General features: G+C 37.1%; 2 protein-coding genes across 3 annotated transcripts; both read right to left on the bottom strand.

Moving 5' to 3' along the window:
• Positions 1 to 3,375: 3,375 nt before the first annotated feature.
• fthl27 (ferritin, heavy polypeptide-like 27) lies at positions 3,376 to 4,669 on the bottom strand. Its single transcript, NM_001002378.1, is given in 4 exon segments — positions 3,376 to 3,745; positions 3,832 to 3,957; positions 4,088 to 4,234; positions 4,427 to 4,669. Coding segments are annotated over 4 exon segments (525 nt in total). The 5' UTR covers positions 4,529 to 4,669; the 3' UTR covers positions 3,376 to 3,595.
• A 1,156-nt stretch (positions 4,670 to 5,825) lies between these two features.
• Positions 5,826 to 22,587, bottom strand: aldh16a1 (aldehyde dehydrogenase 16 family, member A1). Of its 2 annotated transcripts, none has more exon segments than NM_001079954.3 (16): positions 5,826 to 6,273; positions 6,748 to 6,873; positions 7,041 to 7,226; positions 7,311 to 7,515; positions 7,591 to 7,758; positions 11,720 to 11,850; positions 15,072 to 15,177; positions 15,261 to 15,336; positions 15,435 to 15,591; positions 15,674 to 15,832; positions 17,086 to 17,432; positions 19,270 to 19,347; positions 19,726 to 19,883; positions 20,590 to 20,716; positions 21,455 to 21,554; positions 22,218 to 22,515. In NM_001079954.3, coding segments are annotated over 16 exon segments (2,385 nt in total). In that variant the 5' UTR covers positions 22,305 to 22,515; the 3' UTR covers positions 5,826 to 6,099.
• Positions 22,588 to 22,868: the final 281 nt, after the last annotated feature.

Raw genomic sequence — 22,868 nt, 5'->3', positions numbered from 1 at the left:
AAATCAGCTGGTTGACAATGACAAAGCATGTTTACCAGTGTGAAGTCTCAGTCTGTTGGCAATAAAGAGACAAAGACATGATACTGGCTGTGTTGCTGCGTGACACAGCAATTTATCATATGGAAAATGTGAGCACATTTGTTAGTCTGAATTCTACAGTGTGAAAGCTTCTCTTATACACCTGCTTTAACCATTTTTAGATAAGAACCACCAAAATAACCATCATAAAAGCCATGCATTATATGTGTTAATATGAACAAACAAAAGGCTGTTAAGATTATATTCGTCAGTAAAATTTAAATAGTAATTCTGATGTTGCTATTTATTTGTTTATGAGACCAGCTCGAAAAATATTGATCAAAAAGTCGTGCAGGTCAAGATACATCAGAAAACAAAAATTATGTAAAATAATCCATAAACCATCCATTTAAACAAAGCAGGAGATGGTCAAGATTTCATATGTCATTTACATTGTCGCTTATTACGAACATACAGAGTATATTGATAAAGAAGATCTGCATCTGAATGAAAAACTGTCATCTTAAAACTTGATATTTGTTGTTGTGGCTAGTATTAACACATCAAAACTTTTAAAATGAAAACTGTTTGCATATATATGTATTTATACAACAGTTCTGTCTGGTTCTCGAATCTGATTGGCTGATAGCCGTGATATATTTAAGTAATATCAGCACCCATACAGCCTCTTTACCCTTTGTGTATTACTCCGCCCACATACAGCCAGCAAAAATCAGACACTACAGATCTAAAGTTTAAAAGATGCTTGCTCAGTTGTTAAACTGTCAGCTTATGATTATAAGCCAACGCGAAAGAAAGTTCCTCATACAAAAGGGTTTTTGAGACTCTCCATGTTTGAAAAACAGGGGGTTTAATAATTCAGGATGGCTAATAATTCTGACTTCAACTGTATTTATCAAATATTTCATATTCCTATATTTCATATTGATATGCACCAAACTTACACTTGCACCAAATGTAAATCAGCATGATAGACTTCATATATATTTATCAACATGTTCAGTCTCATTATATTTATCATATGGTCCAATACTGACAAAAAGGTACTTTCTACTAATCATTTTTGTATTACAAATGTAATATCTTATGGACCTGTCCTTGTGACAACTGATTTTTGAGCAGGCTTTGAGATTATCTTCATATTTCTTTTGTATCAATTCTACACCATTTTCATCATTGCCATTATTTAAGCATTTTGTTTGCAATATACATTCTTCTCTTGCTGTTACAGTTTTTCTTGTTTGCTTTGATGCAGCTATCAACTAAAACTCCACATTTTCAAAACAGTCAACACACAGGCCTAAATAGTGGCACTTATAGTCAAAATGACACATTTTGCTTTGCAAAAGGCTCTAATCATGCCAACACATTTGAAATATGCAACAAAACTAATTTTGCCTTCAAACAACACAACTTGCGAACAAGTATATGAGCTATTTCAATCAATCATTACACAATGGACAACAAAATACAGAGTGTGAATCAGTGCACCATTGCTTGCCATTGAAGTCTATTGCCGATGATACTTGTTGTCTTTCTATGTAGGCTGTCAAATTGGCCTTTTTTGCAAAGAATTGGATCCAGAATAAGAAATGCTTTGATTAAAATTTTATCAAATTCATGCCATTTTATCAAACTGTGGCTGAAAAACTGAAATACTGTATAAAAAAGGAAAAAAGAAAAAAAGAACCCAATGAAATACTGCAAATATTACAGAAAACACATGTAAACCATAAATAAAGTCTATTGGGAGTATAAGACATAGCCACTTGTGACCCACTCCATCTATGCAGGCAAACAACATAGATCTATGAGGTTTGCAGACTAATTGCTAATTGAAGATTTGTTTGAAGGAGTGTTATACCAGTGCTTCAGAGACTTCATACTAATCTTGATAGTTTCAAGTGGTTAGAAATAGATGGTTTCTGTTTGGTTACTATACCTAAAACAATGGAGTTTGGACTGCTTGAATGACATCCGTGTTACGTTTTGAAAAATGTTGGGGGAAATGTGTCAATACAATGAGAAAGGGTTTACACATTTGCAAGACATGTCTTCTGCTCTGTTGGGATAGTGATGAGAAAAATGGAGTGGAACCTAGTTTCTTTAACCAGGTCATAGCAAACAAGAAAAACTGTAATGTATTCCTCTATTTGCGCAAAAAAAAAAAAAATGCAGTCAGCAGGGGGCGCTCGTCCTTTATCATTAGTACAGACCCCATAAGGTCCAAAAATCGTGGACCAAGTCACCATCACCAACCCCCCAAAATTAGAAAAGGTTCAGTTGTTTAATTTAACATTTGACAGTTTTGCAACGCTTGTCTTCTCTCCGTTATGCAGCGCTCTGATGTAAGATGTTTGATGAAAGCTGGAAACCGGTGACCAGTGACTTTCATAATATTTGTTTTTTCTTCTGTGGAAGTCAATAGTTACAGGTAACCGATGATGGCTTTTGTCGTTTCTTTGCCTACTTTTATTTAAAATATAGGTTGGGTGACTTATAGTGCAACACCTTTTTAAGGACTACACCACTGATCACAATATATTTACACAATATATAAAATATTTTGATAATTGTTAGAAATGTATGGAAGTCAAGGGCTACCAGCTCTGAACAAGTAGAGGTTGAGTAAATAATGACAGACTTTTAGTTTTGGGTGAACTATCCCTTAAATGCAACGTGACAAGAAATGTTTTGCATTTAAAAAAGAAGTGAATCTGTGCACATTATAAAATATTATTAGCAAAACACTTCCCAGCTTGAATTGGACTTGGAAATTTCTTCAACTTTGTTTTGTTACAAATGTATAGTCAGCATTTGAAGTAGACTATTCAACACCCATTCTTATCTTTTCCTGTTCCACCTCAAGCGTTGACTGTATATATGAATTTTTTGAGTCTTTATAAAACCCAAATCATCAGTGATGAAAGTTGAAACACCATCCCAGATTTACATATTGCCTTCAATAATAAACTGTAGATGGAAAATTAGATTGTAGAAATATTGGAAAGATGCAGTATGATTGAGTTTTAACTGGTGAGTCTACATGATTGAGAGATTAAACAGTTACTGAACTCTGAATACTTATCAATCCGGAGTAATATTTGATCTGAAATTATCTTGTTAAAGCTGTAATAGAACTAATCAGTCAAAATGTCAAACAGATTCATTTATCGGTTGAGTATCTGTGAGTCCTATATGGATTTTCATGCTGCAATCTCCAATATAGACTAATAAATTACCCTTTTGTAGGGCAGACCAAACAGATTAACCATTAATACCTCCATACACGAATGCACCTTCAGTTTGTTGAAAAACAGAAAAATGACAAGTAAATTCAGCCAGAAATGTTTATTCATCAGATTCACAAGGTGACCAACAAGTCAGTGCACATTCAACAAGCAAGGCATCAGCTAGATGACTGATTTAACAAGGCAGATCTTAAACATGAAGCCTCTAAATGTTAACCTCAAAGATTTTACTGCGGGACAACATGGTTTCATGATTTAAGCATAGAGTACAACTGGAGGCTTTGGTGGCTGCAGATGATCCGAGTTTAGCTGTCCAGGGTGTGCTTGTCAAACAGGTACTCCGCCATCCTGTTATTTCCAGCATCCATCTTGGAGAGGTTAGTGATGTGGTCACCAAGCTTCTTGATGGCCTCAACCTGCTCATTCAGGTAGTGAGTCTCCAGGAAATCACACAGCTGTTGGACAAGACATCAGAGAAGATGTTAAGACACCTAATTAAAGTATTAAGGACCAATGTATATTATGGACTTTATTAACTTACATGAGGGTCTCCCTTTTGAGAGGCGACTTTATGCAGGTCCAGCAGAGCCTGGTTGACGTTCTTCTCCAGCTGAAGAGCACACTGCATAGCAGTCAGTCCATTGTCCCACTCATCGCGCTCAGGTTTCTGGAAAAACAAACACGTCAGTGAGCACGTGACGCCCCTCCCCCCTCCACTTTGAGCAGTTATATATGATTGCATCTATACAAAAGTTTTTCTTATTAAAACGCAAACAGGAAAGAAGAAATGCGCTCACCTTTACGTCCTGAAGGACAATGCGTCCACCTCTCTTGTTCTGGAACTCCATGAATTTCTCAGCATGTTCGCGCTCCTCCTCACTGTTCTTCTTGAAGAACTTGGCAAATCCAGGAAGAGCCACATCGTCCCGGTCAAAGTAGAAAGCCTGTTGGTTGAAATATGGATTGCGAAAATTTAATAAACACGCAGAGCAACGTGATCTTTTACAGCTAATGGCGTCGTGAAATACAACGTTAGAGAAAGAGTAACGTTAATATTTAAATTATAAAAGTATGTACATCATCAATACCAAGAAAAAAACTTTGAAATGCGTTTTATTAATTTCATCAATACTTGCCATGGAGGTGTAGGTGTATCCAGCGTAAAGCTCCAGATTGATCATCTTGTTGATCAAAGCCTCGCAGTCGCGGTCGTAGTTTTGGCGAACCTGGGAATCCATTTCAGATGATTTTTGTTGTTTTGTTATCAAAATGACGGTAAAAAATAATAAATATGAAATGTCAGGTCCTCGAAGTGAAATTCAAGCGAGATCGAAGTTCCGTTCAATCACTGTTGAAGCAAGAACCTCTCCAGATCTTCCTGAAGCTGTGAGTGAAATGAAGGAGCGCGTTCATCTTTTATACGCTCGCAACATGATACGTCAGTGGAACTGAAACCAGCCAATCAAACAGCGAGCTGAACGAGGAAGTGGTAAAAGAGTCAGCTGACAGTCAGTAGGCATTCTAGACAATAGAGATAAGATTTCAACGTGTTTCCTTTTTTCATTATTAATAGCAAACTGAACCCAGCCAAAATGATTTGTCATTATAGGTTCAGTGTGACATATAGAAATAGAAGTAAACACGATGTATTGTTGATAACCGAACTGTATTTACAAGACATATGCGGTGTTACTAATCAAATATTGATCAGTAACCTTGATTCTAACATTCCTATTAAAGCGATCCAAATAGAGAATGATTAAGCCGACACTTGTTTTCACAACAAACATTCAAGGTTTAACCTTAAACTATTTACAGAAAGAATGAACTGACCCATTTACTGACACAGTTGGCTTATTGCTTTGGTCAAAGTATCAATGTTTGTTGAAAGAGTAAAACGAGGTAGGCTAATTTTTAACAGTACGGTATTAAACTAAAATGTCTAAGTTGAAAGTACTGTGCAAGTTAGCATAACATTATAGTAACAATGGGGATTTGAGACATCTACTATAACAGCACATGACAGCATGTTTGCTACTTCATATTTCATAACAGCCTGCGGGTGCAAAGGTAATCCATCAGGTGACAGTGACTGAGCATTTTACTGTCATGAATTGCACACGAAGCTTGTTTGTGTAAGCAATAAAAGACGTGGACTCACACTCACAGGACGTGGATTTGCGCTGTCACTGTGACTCAGCAGTATTTCGCTGTTCACTTCTGCATCGACCGATGAGTAAGCGACTCCTAAACTTGAATAAACTCGACAGGGAGTGGAGTCTCTATTTCGGTTTTGTAGTAAACAGTTTCGGCCTGTGTGGCAGGGCATTTCATTCACACATTCCAAAATAGCAACCTAGTCTAACCTTTTTTTTTTAACCACAATAAACAGGTCAATTGGGTTTCTTTCTATTTTTCATTAACATTTTTACGAATATTGAAGTTTTTAAATGAATATCAAGGTGAAATTAAAATTTACTTCAATGTTATTATATTTAAGAATGGTTTTCCACAGTTATAGCATCACCTTAATACTTTTACACTGGTAAAATCTTTTATATCGAAATACATTAGACTTGTTATAACAGTGTTTTATTTGTCATAATACAACAATCTGTCATGGGGGAACAACAAAATATAATTTCCTTATTTTACATAACTGTGAAAGTGAAACACTTTAAAGTCTCTCCTACTATTTCTAGTCATTCTACATAGTCTAATTAGCACGAGGAAGAAGTTCTCAGAAACGACTACCTGCACTCACAACTATAGCGACTCGTATTTCTTCTTAAAACTGAAAAGTGCTTTCTCATGCAGTTGGGATCCATATACTTTTCCAGACCACAGCCTTTCTCCAGAGCTCTTCTTGAAAAGACGGATTTAAGTCAGTCCAGATTTTGCCTGCTTCCTTCTCCTCTTCCTCACAGTGTAGCCACAGGTGTTTAAGAGGACTGACACAGCAGTACTGCAGAAACTGACAGCCCTTAAAAGACAAGGTTATGATTATAATCAGATCGGTGCTGACACAACAATTTCCTTGTTCAGAGAAGGCAAAATAAACAGTAGTCATCTTTGCAGAGTCATGCTCTTGTCAAGGACACAAAGAGTTCCCACGGGTCTTTTTTTAAAAGGTCTGAACTACACCTTGAAAATCAGGGAGCTTTTATATTTTTTTGTCATGGGATATCATGGGACTTTTTGACACATTTATTTATTTAATTTTTTAGTATCTGTTTATCAAAGTGCATTGTTTTCAATACCATAGTACCATAACAATGCCAGTGTCTCATGACTAGGACCAGACAGAATCTGCAGACATTTTTTGCTATTTCTGTGGAGAAATTTGGTAAAAATCTGCAGATTTCTGGTTTAGAGTGGGAACCCTTTGTTTTTTGTTCTTTGGTTGCATTTTGATACCGGTACATGTACATGCTTTTCTCTATTTTGTTTCCCTCACCTCTTTACTTCCCCAATACCAAATGCCTTGAATCACGCTGTGGTTAGCAAGTGCCTGGGTCAGCTGATCCCTCCCTCCTGTTATTATACTAACCAGACCACCAGGCAAATCAGAGGCCTGCAGGACCTTCAAACAAAAAAAACAGAAGTTGAATATATAACAAGCCAAAAAAAAAAAAATAGAAAGTGGAGATTTATTGTGAACACCGAGCGTTAATGGTGGTCATCTGATCATTTAAATTGTGAAGTGCTTTAAACAAATGCAAAAATGTGTCCATGTGAAAAGCAGCAAACCTGTGAAAATTGGAGCGCTGGAAGAGGGTATTTTTCACTTGGCACCATGATAATAGCATTGCCCATAGCAACAGCTGCCCCAAGCACAGACACCAGAGAGAGCAGTGGCTTGGAGTTGGGGAGAATCACTCCCAGCACTCCTAAAGCCTCTGGAGTGGACAGGGCAGAGCCAGACTGGGGTGGGAACTTTAACGAGACAGACACATAATTAAAACTTAAAAACAACTCCAAGGTTCTCCATATATTTAATCCAGCACTGTTTATTCTTACAGGAGTTCCACCCTGCTCCTTATCACAGCGTGCAGCCCAGTCAGAAAGCTTGGAGATGCTAAGCTCCACCTCTTTCTCTGCCTCTTCCAATGGGATTCCGGTTTGAGTCTGGATTGACACGGCCAAATCCTGCCTCCTCTTCTCTAAACTGTCAGCTAGTGAATACAGAGACTGAGAGCGTGCAGCCGGGCTCTTCTTCATCCACCTGTAAACACTTGTTCAGTCATTATTTTCCATCAAACGTGTTTTTATCCCTAAGCTAACTCCCAAATGGTCTTACCCTGGCTGGACCTTATTGGCGGCCTCAACTGCGTTCCGGACATCCTTCCTGCCTCCATCCGGACAGTGGGCCAGCACAGCGCCTCCAGGGGCCAACACTGATCTGCTAGAACCAGAGTCGGCTTTTCGCATTTGACCACCCACTAACTGTGAGTAAAAGCGAGGGACACTGTGAGAGAAACAAAGAGAGAAACTCTTTACAGAAGAAAGCAGTAGTAGCAGTTTCTACCATTCATCTGCTGGAAACAAGAACTGAAAATTAGTAATAAAAAAGGCATGGATTAATGATACAGAAGGAAGACAAATTATCAAATGCATAAACGTGTCTTTTTCACCAACAAGGTTCTTACAGATTCCAAAGGCAGATACTGATTAGATCAGGGCCTGGTTAATATGTGGACTTTAGGGGGTTTACATGTTGCTTGGTCAGCTTGTATGTCTTAGTATTTGGGCTTTGGTCACATGGTCAAGAAAGATACTAAATAGTTGGTAACCTTTGCTCTGCCTCTTTTCCTGCTCTGCACTTTTAATGCTAGGCTCCTCTCCTGCTCTGGAAGCTCTTGTCTCTGGCTCTACTGTGATCAGGCTCTCTTTGGGGCCTACTCACTGCTCTTTGTCTTCCTCTCTCTCTCAGGTAACTTTATCTTACATAAGCTGTCTACAATTATTATCTTATGTTTTTATCACTTCGTTTTATCTTTTCATGAAGTTATTTGTAACTAATTCAGTAATAACCATAGACAATTATTGTCATTAAGTCATTTTAATTTTAAGTAATCTGTGAATTACTTTTGATTTAACATCAACATTTAATTGCTCCATATAGCAATACTATACAATAACATAACAGCAATGCTCTCCCAAATATTTAGCTATTAATACTGCACTTATTTCCATTTTTGGTGTATGAATGCAGAAGGATGATCTGACTAGAAATGTACAGTTTTCACCATCATACTTGATAACTTTTTAGTCATTCGGCAGCACTACAGTTCAAACTGCTGTAGTTAGAATCCCATTCTTACAATACAGCAACACTTAAAAAATACTTTTGAGGCTGCAGATTTTGAAACCAGTGAGAAATATTGTACTTTCAGTGATCATCAGTGAATATAAATTTAGAATCTGGGCACATTTTGTTACTTGATTTACTCACCCTGCACTGTTATTACCATTTTCTGGCTCTATTTTTGGCTTCCTGTAGGTAAAAAGAGTTTTAATGGCAAACCATAAATCCTATTTTATTGTGAGCCACAAAGGTAATAAAGGAAGTATGAGTGAGTATAGGAAAAGTATATGTAAGCTGAGAAAATATTATATACTTTTCCTTCTATGCTAATGAAGGATTACTGAGGCCCCGTTTACACTAATGCGTTTTAGTTTGAAAACGCATAAGTTTTGCTATGGTTACGCCAACCGTCCACACTACGCCGGAGTTGTCGAGCGCCGAAAACGGAGCGTTTCGAAAACGCTGGAGAGGCCGTTTTCATTCTGAAACGCTGCTGCTCCGTCTCAGTGTGGATGATGGAAAACGGAGACATCTGAAAACGGAGGCGGGACTGCAGACATTCGCCTCTCTGATTGGGGCTTTTCCTGAATATTAAGTAGCCTAACACACACAGTTCAGTCCTGCATGCTCTCCTTGTAAGTTCAGACTTCGCAAGTTTGATCAAGGCTGCAGTCTCTTCTTCTCAGTTTGATATGGAAAGCAGACTATACCGAGGACACGGGTAAATCTTCAAAGGGAACAGTGTACTTTATAACTTCATTCACATCACCCTGGCTACGTTGTTTCACTTTCTCAACAATAAAATGTAAACATGATTTAAGGAACTGCCTATTTTCATTTTAATATTAGCAACTTAGACAGCAGAAATGTTGAGGCGTCGTGCTGCATAAGATGAGCGTCATCTTTACTGTGTGGATATTTATAACAAAACGGAGCCGATAACAACTGCCTCCTTTCAATTTCAGTGAAAATACGAAACACACCCTCTCTTTTGCTGAATATCAGTTTTAAGAATTGATAATGGCCATTATAAAAGTATAACATACAATAAGTTTATACATTTATAGGAAATAAAGGCAAGCGATCAGTCAATATACAGAATAGGCTACGGTTACATTAATCATTAACTTATCTTTGCGCTTAGCCAAAACACGTTACCTGAGAAAAAGTAATAGATTCCAATGACCAAAGTCAGGGAATATGTCGTTAGATAAAGACAACAAGATGAATGAAATATCCCGTTTAATAAATATAGTGAGATTAGATCCAGCGGGAGATGCTGGATGAGAAGTCCGATTAGCACAGCTCTGATCTGGGTAGATGGGCTCCAGCGCTTGCCCGAGAGTGTCTGTGTGGTCACGTGATGTGCGTTTTCAGCGTTTTGGTGTGGACGGAGAGCAGTTCAGAAACGCTGGGTAAAACGCGAGTGTGGACGCGGATCGTTTTCATTCTAAAACGCCGTTTTAAAACTAAAACGCACTAGTGTAAACGGGGCCTGAGACATTCCAAGCATGGGATGGGTCCTCCTGGTGAGGCAGAGTTCCTCACAGCTCCAATACACATCTCTGCCATTTGCTTACAGTAACCATGTGCTCTTCACCATACACAATTCATCTGCTTGTGTTCTTCTTTCAGATAACTTTGTCAGGTTTGGTGTCATTTGACAGTTTATGACTTCAGTGTTGTAGTGATGAAATCAACAGAGACATTGATTAATTGTGTTTCAATCTACAATATATTTACTATTGCTGAGTCAGAGTCTGAGGAGAGTATGTTAATGTACTTCTCCCCCACTTTATCTCCTTAACTTTGCTCTCACGTCCAGCTGGTCTTGGGGGTTGGTTTCCACTCATGTTTGACAATGCTTTGCTCAGGGTATAAGAAAGAAAGGTAACTGTTGATCTGGGAGAATGGCTTTTACTCTGCATCTCTCGCACACCAGTGCATAGCCTCATATGCTAACAAAGGCAGTTTCACTGTCTTTGTTGCTCAGCAGTGCATACGTTACAGCTAATTTCTTTATACAGAATGTTAGTTTGTTTCATTCTAATGTCTGTATATTTGATCATGTAACTTAATAAACAACTTTGCCTGCTTTAAGCTTTGAGATTCTTTCTCTTTATCAATGATGATAACAACTTTAATGGAGTCAGATTAATTACAATGGAGTCAGATAAATAATGGATTTCAACATGCCATCCTTCAACTGCTTTCTGTTTCCGATAATTGGTACAGAATAGCAGCGTAAGCTTCAAGCCTTACATATACTCAGAGAATACTTCCAGCAACTGCAGGATTTATTTTTTTAGATAGAGGGTTTCACACTTCCTGCTGTTGATGGTTGCAATACTGTAACATATAATTATTATTATTATTTAAAAAAAAAAAAAATTGCATAGGGTATTGTGTTAAGAATACCAAATGCATCAGATCTTCATTTTCCATCTGGCTGTTTAACATGCAGTGCTCAGCATAGCTGAGTACAGCCCATGTTGAAAATGAATATTTTTCTCCGTTTCTCAGTAAATATATGCAATGTATTTTGGTGCATTTAAGCAAAACAGATTTATTAAACAGATATATTTATTAAAATAATATTTTAGTCCCTAAACATATTTAGATATCGAAAGATAATACAATTTAATTCAAGCTGGATAGTTTATATATATATATTTTTGCTTCTCTGGATTTTTCCTCTTTTTTAAATTTGTATTTAATATTTTTCTATAACATATAACTTTGGGTGAACTGGTTTTTGGAGCATTATCATAAGTTATTTTGTTAGATAAGCTTTAGATTTGGCTTCAGTACTGACTTATCTAATGTATAAGCACAAATATATATTGTATAGCTTCCCATATTAAAATACGAATTTAAAAGAGAGATTTGTGAGGGGTGTACACATATATGCTGAGCACTGTATACAGAACACAACCTGGACCTTTTGTTTTTAAGTGCTAGAATCACTTGTGCACAGTACACTTGTGTGAATTCAGCTGACGGTCAGTTTTGTTGACTATTCAAGAGTAAGGCAGTGTGGTTAGATTCTGTCAAGTGTCTAATTTCTGAAATTATCAAAAATGATCTAAAAACCTAAATCCATTTCTCAAAATACACCTACCTGGAAGGGTCAAATACTTCAGGTATCAAGAATTTGCTTGGTGCAGAGCCAAAATCTGCATAGTTGACTGAGCTGGGACTGGAGCGTGGGAGTGAGGGCGAAAGCGAAGGCCGAAGGAACTGATACAGACCCTACAGAGGAACAGAAACTGCTGTTAGAGTCAGGATTACACACCAACAAAAAACCATACAACCAATCAGAAATATTGTAGAAAAGCCAAAAAGACAGAAACAAAGGCCACAAAAGCCCACTCTTAGCACATGATATGTCACTTGGGACACACTGGCATTTTTGGTGCACACATACCAGGGATCAGGGGCCAGTGAGCAGTGCTACAGTTAAAACGTAGCCTAGTTGTGACTAAAAGGGACACTAAATTACAATTTACGCACTACCAAATATTTCTGTGTTGCACCATTTCACTTAGTTTAAACGTAACACTACGGCAGCCTCCCCCCATGTATGACAGTAGAAAAGAGATGACGGCGAGATTAGTTTACATTGAGGAGCTCGCGATCATATTGAAGAATGATCTTCCTCTACTCAGCCTTATTTTCCTCCCAAATTCTTGCATTTCTTTCGGGCTGTGAAAGAAGAGTTTAATTTTGTTTCAAGGAGTGTTTTGTGTTATTTGTATCCATCAATTAAATCGAGAATTTCATCATGACTGAATTTTATTCCTTCCCTGCTCTTTTTTCTTTCACGTGTAGGATACAAAAAAAAAAAAGTTCAATGTTTTAATAACTTCATGTGCATTTCGCGTGCATTCACAGCTCGCTGTGGAGGTGTGTGCGTCATCTGTTATAGTGACTGACTGTAATGTACTATAAAAATGTAACTAATCATTTAATTTTTATAGGTCAGTTTCATGTATAGGTGCATTAGTTGCAGAATTCTAAAGCAGTTTAATGAAATAAATGCTGTTTATTGGATATTACATCATTCAATGCAACTACGCATGACTTCACGGAGAGCTTACGACCTACTAACTACAGTTTGCTTCAAGAGCATGAGCAACCGAAGTAAGAACAACTTCAGTTACAAACTAGCTAGTAGTTACTATACATTCCAGTTTAAGAAATAACTTACAAACAGCTGGTGCAACCCTACCCTGTTCATTTGGAAAATGCCAAAGTTTTTAGAAAACGAGTCGGCTTTAAAAATCATGTAGTAGACAAGTCTTTATATTGAATTTTTCAACAAAAAAAAAAACTGTAATAGTCATAACAAACTGAAATTCTTACCACAGCAACTTAAACACACGAGAACAAAGTACATTAAAAAAACAGTAGATAATATTAATTTTTTATAAATGAATAAATATTAAAATAAATAGATTTAGGTTGTTACAATTCAAGTATTTAGAAAAAATCTGTCCTCAATATATGACAGGAATGGTCTCTAAACTTTGAAACTAATATTTGAACCTTGGGTGCAATATTTGAGTTTTTTTAGCTTTAGATATGTCCTGTCATTTTCTACCCATTTAGTGTGCGTGTTGGTTGTTTAGCTGACTTCCAGTGCAGAAGTATAAGCCTTTGGGCCAACGAAAAAAAAAAAAGAGAGAAATCTAGTGCATTTAACTGACCTGCTGCTAGTGCAAGGTTTTGAGGTGTCACACCAAATATTGCTATTACCACACATTTAAGTAAAAGTCTCAAACGCCGCAAACCAAATGGTCCTAAGTATGGACATGTCCAGAACATATGGCCCAAAGTGGCCTCATCTCTGTGGCACCTAAAATATGTAGGATCAATTTCTGGAAATATTCTTGACAATTTGCTTTTAGAAAAGTGCAGCCTTAAATTGTAATAAACCGTGTTTGACGCAGATAGATGTTAAGTTAATTTGCTTAATTGTTGATTTAAATCATCTTCCCACTGTTTCTTTAAAAAAAAAAAATCAAAAGACAGTGCAGCTGCTCTTTAAAATCAGACTGTACACATTTTATATCAGACCACCCTCAGATGCACTACAGTCAAATATCGTCTCAATCCAGCTGCTTATGGGAGGAGATGAAAGTGTACTAATTAAAAATGATGTAAACTGGCTCTGATGTTGAAGATAATCATATTATGAAATATATATATGAAAGATAATGAAAGTGTCAATGTTAATGTACAGCATTTTGAACCTTGCATTACAGGGTTTAATTAAATCTATTTATAGAGCAAAACAAGACAAGCATCCATTCATTTAGCCACCATCAGGATAATTGTTGCAAAGTAGCACCACTCTTATGAAAAAAGTTGGTAATGGTTAATAGGGGTGTCACGATTTCAATTTTTAATCGAAATTGATCGAAATTTATGCTCAAATTCGATTATCGAATCAAAAAATAGAATGGTCGATGCTGCCACACCCCCATGTCATGTCAGCTTGGCTTGCCAAGCGGGAAAAAAACAGGCTTGTTGGAGTGCTTGTTAAACTGCAGAAGCAGGAGACCCGTCGAGAGAACTTAAACCCTCTCCTCTTTCAATGAAGTCGCCGGTGTGTAAGCATTTTGGATTTTCAGTGAGTTATGTTGACAACGTTCGTGTTGTCGACAAAAAGAAAAACAGTTTTGCAAGCTCTGCTATGTATGTATTACGTACGGTTCGTCCGATAGACAACACCGGCATCGCGATCCTCCGCCCGCCCCCGTTGCAAATCTGCTCGCGAAAAGTACACACTCAGGCCCCGTTTACACTGTCTTTGTTTTTAAATGGCATTTTAGAACGACAACGATTTGACATCCACAGTGGCGTGTAGCATTTCTGAGCAGCCCTCCTTCCTCTCTACCTCTGAAAATGCACATCACGTGACCACACAGACAAAGACGCACATACAGCCTTGGGCTCCAGACAGCAGGTCCAGTCAGTCAGAGGACTGCTTCAATCTTTCACTCACTTGTACTTAGTCATTTTTGCGAACACCTCAGATACTGTTGGCTGGTTCCTGTTGGTTGTGCCTCTTTTTAACCGACGCCATTATAACGACACAGATCACTGCCTATTCACGAATCCCGCAGAAAAAGTGATTGACAGGTGGTAATTATGTGTGTAACTTGCCTTTATTCATTTACTGTATGATTTGTTTATGGGTAAAACAAAGACCATGCAGGTCAGGTAGTTTAAACGGTAGGCTACAAATAATTAATTGGTCATTAATTAATTAATTATTCATAATCGAAAATCGAATCGTGCCTTCAGAATCGAAAATGATATCGAATAGAGAATTTGGAGGATAGTGACACCCTTAATGGTTAAAAAAACCACCAAACAACAGTGTGAACACAATCCAACAGTGTCATCACATGGATGGAGGATTAAACTATCTCAGAGTTGACAAAAGAACAAAGTGAGAAAGTGACCTCTCTGCCTCCATCGGTGCAGTTCCCGCTGTCCCTCCGCCCGCACAGAGGCAGTGCAGGGTCCATTACAGAATGACAGTTCACCCACACCGAGCCTACACATAGACTAGACAGAAAATCGAGAAGAAAATAAAGGAAGGGAAAGGACAGATCAAGACAACCGACAGACGTCCAAAAAAGTGACCAGACCTCTTTGCGGACTCCAAAGCCAGAGTCAAATCTTCAGTCCAGATTGAGGCAGCCTGACCATGAGGACTGTGATTTCCTGCACACAACCCCAAATAGAGATAATATAAGAAATTTGTAACTGTTTTTAAAAATGGAAACATATTCTTCATCTGAATTAATTAATTTCAGCCTCACCGAGTGTTACACCCTCAGCAGAGCTCCTGAAGGTTATGAGGGGCAGCACAGGGCCTGGAGGAGGTGAAATCACAGACTCGCAGGAGGGAGCCAGTCCACAAAGAACGGTAGGAGGATAGAGACCTCCAGTGGAAGCAGGTGGACAAGACTGGATCAGCTGTAAAAGAAAAACAACAAAAAGCTGCTGCAACATCTTTGCTGTGTTTGGAGTTGAGCACTTAATGAAAACGTCAACGCACCGTCGCCCCCTGCTGCTGAGCTTCCTGAATTGCAGCATCTATAATGCTCCTGTCAGGATCACTGGCAAGAGGAACACCTTTCATCCCAGCCATTCTGATCTTCAGCCTGGCCACAACACTATCCAGCACTGATTCCTGCACACAGAGCACCCACTGGAACTGGAGAAGAGAAAGAGAGAAACGGTCAATGAGATGAATATTATATCTCTGAATGTTAATCTTTCATGACTCTTCTTGCCTTGTTTTTTAATCTCTGAGGACCCCACGTGGACAATATGGGCACTGCAGGAAAGCTGTCAATTTTTTTAAATTACAGTCATGTGAAACATGTAAAACTATGATTGTAAAAGAGAGTGGGAAACCAGGACCCATGAGAAACTGTACAATTTGATATATCCAATTTTTCTGGATATGTACTGGGTGTGTGTACTAGATGTACTGGGTTTTCTAGATATGTATTAGGTACACTACCTGACAGAAGGCTTGTTGCCTATCCAGGTTTAATGAAAAACAAATAATAACTTGACTTCTAGATGATCATTTGATATCAGAAGTGGCTTATATGAAAGGCTGAGAAGTATGAGGAGGAGTGCTATCCTGCTGAAAATCCCTTTCTCTGTGGTTTGTAAGGTAATGGGCAGCACAAATGTCTTGATACCTCAGGCTGATGACGTTTCCATCCACGCAGATTTCTCGCACACCCCCATACTGAATGTAATCCCAAACCATGATTTTTCCTTCACCAAACTTGACTGATTTCTCTGAGAATCTTTGGTCCATGCGGGTTCCAGTAGGTCTTCTGTAGTATTTGTGATGATTAGGATGCAGTTAAACAGATGATTCATCTGAAAAACTACCTTCTGCCACTTTTCCAAATAATATACTAGAAGTCAAGTTATTATCTGTTGCTCTAAAAAAATAATGATGACTGACAAGAATTTTGTAAGGTAGTGTATGTGTTTGAGTGATATATTGTCATTTAGCACTTATTAATTTTTTTAGAAAAGGACATTTGGTCAAATTAACAAATGTTTTAATTCGTTGAGACTAAAAATCAAGGTTATTCCACCAAACATTGCGTTTACAACTCGTCTGAAGCTAAAACATAAATACTGTGTTGTCTAAACTGAACATCAATAACAAAGTCAAACAAGGCTTAAAATTTTGTTATTTTGACCAATCATCATTTTATGCTTTAAATGACATAAATGCTTTTAATAATTTTATTTTAAATGTGGAAGAAATTGAATCAGCAGTTTGCAGAACAAAACCAAATTGTTTTTCCAACAATTAAATAATGTATATCACAATATATATATATATATATTAAATAATTTTTACTCTTGAAGCTTGAAAAGTCTTAATTATTCCAAAATATTTACCGATATTGTACATGTACAATATAGCCTTACATCTCTTTTCTTCTTGAAGGCCAGCTCTATCACTCCATCCACAGCACTGTCGAGGTCTGCAGATTCAAAGATGATGAAAGGACACACAATGCTGGACGACAGAGAGAAAGTCATCGGGACGCCCCAGCCGGCCGCTTCTTTAGCCACAACTTCTCCAGTCTGTCTGCATCCACTAAAGGTCAGGTAGTTCACTTGTGGGTTTTGAGCCACTTTGGCAGCCAGTGATGCTTCACTGCCCGTCAACACATTCAGCACTCCGGCAGGCATTCCAGCCTCCATAAAGAGCTGAGCCAACAGGAGGCCAGGAAGAGCAGTAGTCTTGCCAGGCACCACAATAACAGCATTGCCTAGGAAATAAATAAATATAGCAGGTTAATAAATCACGTTTGGCCCACAGCTAGTTTGCTAATTATTAAAAAAGTGGTTTATTTAATCAGTTAAAAGCAGGATTATTATGGCTAAGTATAAGTAAGTTTCTTGACATAAATAAACATTAAAGTAAATAGAATATTACAAAGTAGGGCTGAGCGATAAAATCAATATCGGTATTTACTGACCGAACACTATTGTCAATATTGATATTAAAAAGGTTCGGTATTAAGTGCTATAGTTTTATTAAAATGTGGCTGCTGAGAGTGCGCCTTGGATGCAATGCCTTAGCTAAGCTTAGAGTGTAAGTTTGTCATTTCCACTGAAGGCGCGCAACGTGCACAACGCAAACATGGGAGCGAAGCGCACATGGTTTGCAAGCGCCACGCACATGACACGGGTGCATTTTTCAGGTACACCTATTTGAAAAACATCTGAACTTTTCCAAATACCCTGAGACCGCTCCGATTCATGCAAGCATAACTACCAAATCTGCTTCACACTTCGTATGGAATATGCACATTTCAGTAACACTGCAGCGGTTTTTAATTTTCTCCATAAACATGCACTGGAGCTGCAGCAGTGATTTGTCTGTTTGTCATCCTCTGAGAAAACTGTTGCCTAGTTACGAGAGACACTTTAGAAAATGATGAAGGAAAGCACACACTCACACTTGTCACTTCAGGTCAGAATAAGAACACATGCGAAAATGAGTGCCATATAGCAGCAGTGAGGAGACTGTAAATAAAAAAGTATGTCACCAGAGTGGCTTTTTGGTTTCTTTTCTTGTGCATCCCAGCCACTAGCACCTCATCTGAAAGAGTTTTTAGCATAGGGGTAATGTAGTCATCCAACTTCACAATTTGTAATGTTGCAATGTGTATTTGAGAAATAATGGTTAGTTCTTTAACTTGAATACTCAGATATGATTATCATAATGTGTTTTGTTTAAAGAGTTCGAGGTTTACTGTCTCATTATTATTCACACCTTACAGATGTTGATCTACCTATACCATTGCACACACCATTTACCATTTTGTAACATTTTATTATTTAATAAGTTTAAGAGTCTCTTTGAAACTTGTGTTTATTTTAATATAAAGAGATGCAATATTTTGTTAAAATATTTTTGTTTCTGACTGAATGATATCAAACAGGATACCGTTATTATTATTTTTGCAATATTGCCCAGCCCTCTTGAAAGGCACTTTAACTTGAAGGAGTAATTAAACCAAACTGAAATTAATTTTAAATGCAATTATTCGACAAAAAAATGTATAAAGTTTTATTTTGGTGTCTTTGCATTTGCACTAAAAAAGTTTTTCGTTTTTTTTTACCCAGACATTTAAAAATAATATATTTTAGAGCAGTAATCACAATACCATGAAACTGTTATCTTTTTATCCAAGGTTATCATACTGTCAGTATCTGATACCGGCCCATGCCTATTAACAACACTTATTTATTTCAGTGAGTTTCCAAGGATAAACTCAATGAAAATACAATATATATATATATATATATATATATATATATATATATATATATATATATATATATATATATATATATATATATATATATATAAACAATTACAATAATCATTTACATTTCAAATTATTTCACAAAGTTTTTAAAGAAAACAAAAAATAAAAACGTACAATTTTAATCTAAACCTAAAATAAAAACATTTTAATATACAAAAGAAATGTTTTGTCCATTTTTTATGTTTCATAAATGTTTCTATATACATGATAATGTATATATGAAGAATGAAGAAATAAAGAAGAAAATGTCTACATGAGAAAGACTCACCCATAGCTAGAGCTGGCAGAACTTTTAGCAGAAGAAAGTAGACGGAGCAGTCATCTGAAACGACCACCGTCACAACACCTAATGTTTGAGAAAAAAAAAAAAAAAAAATCAGACTAACAACAATCCAGCATATATTTGCAAAAAAGTAATTTACACAATCCTCCCTTTATTAATTAAAGGGCTAGTTCACCCCCAAATTACATGTACTCACCCTTGACTTGTTCCAAACATGTTTATATAAAAAAAAAGGAAACCAGTAACCACTGACTTTCATAGTAAATGTTTTTCTATTATAGATGTCATTGGTTACAGGTTTTCAACATTTATAAAAATATAATATATAGTGTTTAACAGAACTCATGATGACAGAATTTTCCTTTTTGGGTGAACTATACCTATAAGTTTTGCATGTCATACTCTTAGACATGTGTAAATAAATGAACATGCTATGCATACCCTGTGGGCTCCACTCAGGCATGCGCGTGTCTCGTAGCTGAGCCCAGCTGGCGTAGTATTGGGCCAGTCGAATGAGCACCGCGGGAGAGGTAGAAGACTGAGAGAGCTCACACACCTCAGATACACACTGACTGTGTCTCTGCAGAACACCTGGCAGCCTGGAGCAGAGACATTCACATCAGCAACACTGTGAGGCATTATGTACATTCATGACACGATGTTGATTAGGGTGACCATATTTCAGTGTACACAAATAGATGATGAGAGGGGAGGAGGGGGGGTTTGCAAATACTTGATAAATGCACTAAAAAATGAAAATATATCTAGTGAAATAAAATACAGAAAGTAATAACCAGCTTTCCATTAAACTTTAGGTCTTCGATAATGGAATAGTAACAAACCAATTTGTTAAAAAATAAAACTTTACCTTTTACATGACACTGTAAAGTAAAAACTAAAATAAAAAAAATCTGTTAAAAAAATTTAATAAAATATCCACAATTTCACTTTTGAATTCTTTTTAAAAATCATGTGTGCAATGAACAAAAAAGTGCTACTCTTTCTCTCAGCTGTGGCTTTACTGCTGAGATATGTAGATGTACTGGACAGTGTTTGAATACTTACAACCAACCAATACAACAATACGTAGCCTAAAGTGAATAATAAAATTATGCAAAAAATGCATACAATTAATGATGATTATAGAAAGCAAAAGCTAAGTCTCAGACACTTACAAATTCCAGCAAGCTGCATTTATTTAGTCCCAAACAGAGGACATGTCCGGGAGGGGGGCTGGGGGGTTGGGGCTGGGTTAAGAGGGGTAAGGACATATGGTCACCCTAATGTTCAGGAAAGGTCTATTACTTGAGTAGGACTTTGGCTCTTTGGTAACAGCTCAGTTGACTCCAGGTTTTAAAGCCTGCAGCTGCAGAAGAGACAGCAGACGCAACATCCTCAGCTTGAGCACAAACAGTGCTGCAGACCACCGCTGCTGTAAAGACAAAGGAGGAGAAGAATGTATGTTATTATTGTATAGTAGGCATGGGACGATAACCGTTTTCAAGGTTTACCGAGGTTTGGAAAAGGCAAGGTTTTAAAACCGCCAAAATATTCTGCTATACCATTCCTGCAGTATATGTAAGATTTTATTATTTATGCTTTGTTTTCTTTTTTTTTATTACAACAGTATTTCCAGCTGAAAATATATCCAAAAATGCCATTTTAAATGGCAATGAAATCAGTGTTCAAACTAATAAAGACAGCAAAAGTCAATGATTCATTTGAATTATTTAGCCTGACATGTTTACTGTGACAAAATACTAGAAATGTTTCTCAAAATAAAATATTCTGTTATTAAAGGGGAAAAAGTTTTTTGTTTTTTACGCAGACATTAAAAAAAGAACAGATTTTAGTGCAGTCATCACAATACTGTGAAACCGTGATACTTTATGCAAGGTTATCATATCGTCAGAATCTTATACCCGCCCATGCCTTTTGTATAGTACAGTGGTCACCAAACTTGTTCCTGAAGGGGCCGATGTCCTGCAGATTTTAGCTCCAACCTTAATCAAACATACCTGAACAAGCTAATCAAGGCCTTACTAGGTATACTTGAAACATCCAGGCAGGTGTGTTGAGGCAAGATGGAGCTAAACCCTGCAAAGACACCGGCCCTCCAGGACCAGGACTGGTAACCCCTGGAATAGTAGATGGGATAACAGATATACACCTTTAGAATCAATCACATCCTGGGTCTGTCTGTCTGCAGGATGGGAAAATGTCCCATCAATGAAGAAGCCAAGAGTGCGAGAATGTTTCTCCAGCCAGGACTGAGGAAAGAAAAACACATGCAGAAAATTTTTACTCGCACATGACCGACTTCGAAAACATTAACAGTTTAAATCAATCAAGTCAAAAACTCTAGTTTCTCTAATTAATGTATGCTTCAAACTACACGTGTGTTTGATTTGAGTCAACACAGTGGTCCACCTCTCAGAGAACCAATAGACTGTCTTTGTGAAGTTTTCAGTAGATCATTCATAGAATAGATGGCTCTCACAAAATACATGAACAGTTAACCGTGCTGAACTTTGCTCACAGCACAAAACCATTTTAGCTTACAAAAAGAATTAAAATCACATGCAATTAATATAAACTCTAATCTGTAATCAGTGATACAAAACAAACATTTACAGCCTCAAATTACCTATTATGTCTTAAATTTACCTCAGAACGACTGTTACCTCAATACATCTGTTTGGAAAATATTATAATTACGTACACATCTACATTAGCATTTAAAGGTTAAGTAAAAGTGAACTCTTCTCTGAGACAAGCTTGTTTTTTTTCAAGACCACCAGCATCTTGTCACATGCTTTTCTCGTGAGCTGCCATCTGCATCCTGTAGCGTACTGTCACATGTAAATAATTTCTACACTAGGTGGAAATGTACAAAAAGACACACTTAGGAAACAAATTTATTCTCCATTTACCTGTGCAGTTGCAGTGCTCGTGCTGGATGGTCCATACTCCATAGTCTGAAAGATGTCGTGCACAGTTTTTGTAGAAACACCTGCCATAACAAAATAAAACTATAGGAATAATAATTGTTCCGGACTTCTGAGGTAATTGTCAAATCTTAATAAAAAAAAATACTTGGTGTGCAGTGACTTTATTAACTAAAAACCGTTAGCTGAAGTAAAAAGTGCAAAGCTGTCGAGTAATCAGGACAACAATAAGGAATAGACAACAGCCGATTGCAGAAAAAAATATACGTAAATTGTAATGTCCCACAATCTCAAAGCAGCTTCTACTTGAGTGCTCGCGTCCACGCTGTTATTTCTTCCTGGGTTGTATTGTGTTGCCAGATCGTGAAACAGAATCAAGCGAAATACTCTGCAAATAACAAAGAAGTCCTCAAAAGCTAAAAAGGACGAGTCTTGCTTTTAATATATATATGACAATTCCTGGATTCAATATAGCATAAAATATAAAAATTTCACATTACGTAAAAAGCCTATGTAAAATAAACTATTAAGCAAAAACGCATTTTGTTTATTATTTTGTTCCGCTATATTAAAAAAATAAAATAAAACATAGGGAAACAGATGTTTGATGATAACGATAACATCCTCTAATCTTTG

This window comes from Danio rerio, chromosome 3 (assembly GCF_052040795.2).
Source record: "Danio rerio strain M-AB ecotype USA chromosome 3, GRCz13ab, whole genome shotgun sequence".
NCBI classification, from domain to species: Eukaryota; Metazoa; Chordata; class Actinopteri; order Cypriniformes; family Danionidae; genus Danio; species Danio rerio.
Note: the sequence above shows the minus strand (reverse complement) of the source record. Positions and strands in the feature narration are given on the sequence as shown.

Coding starts and splice junctions, on each gene's coding strand:
- aldh16a1 (XM_087242624.1), bottom strand. CDS start 22,304: ATGGCAGGTGTTTCTACAAAAACTGTGCACGACATCTTTCAGACTATG. Junction 11,851..15,071: donor GCACCGATGGAGGCAGAGAG/GTCACTTTCTCA, acceptor GTTCCTCTGTAG/GGTCTGTATCAGTTCCTTCG. Junction 6,274..6,747: donor GGTATTGGGGAAGTAAAGAG/GTGAGGGAAACA, acceptor TTGTCTTTTAAG/GGCTGTCAGTTTCTGCAGTA.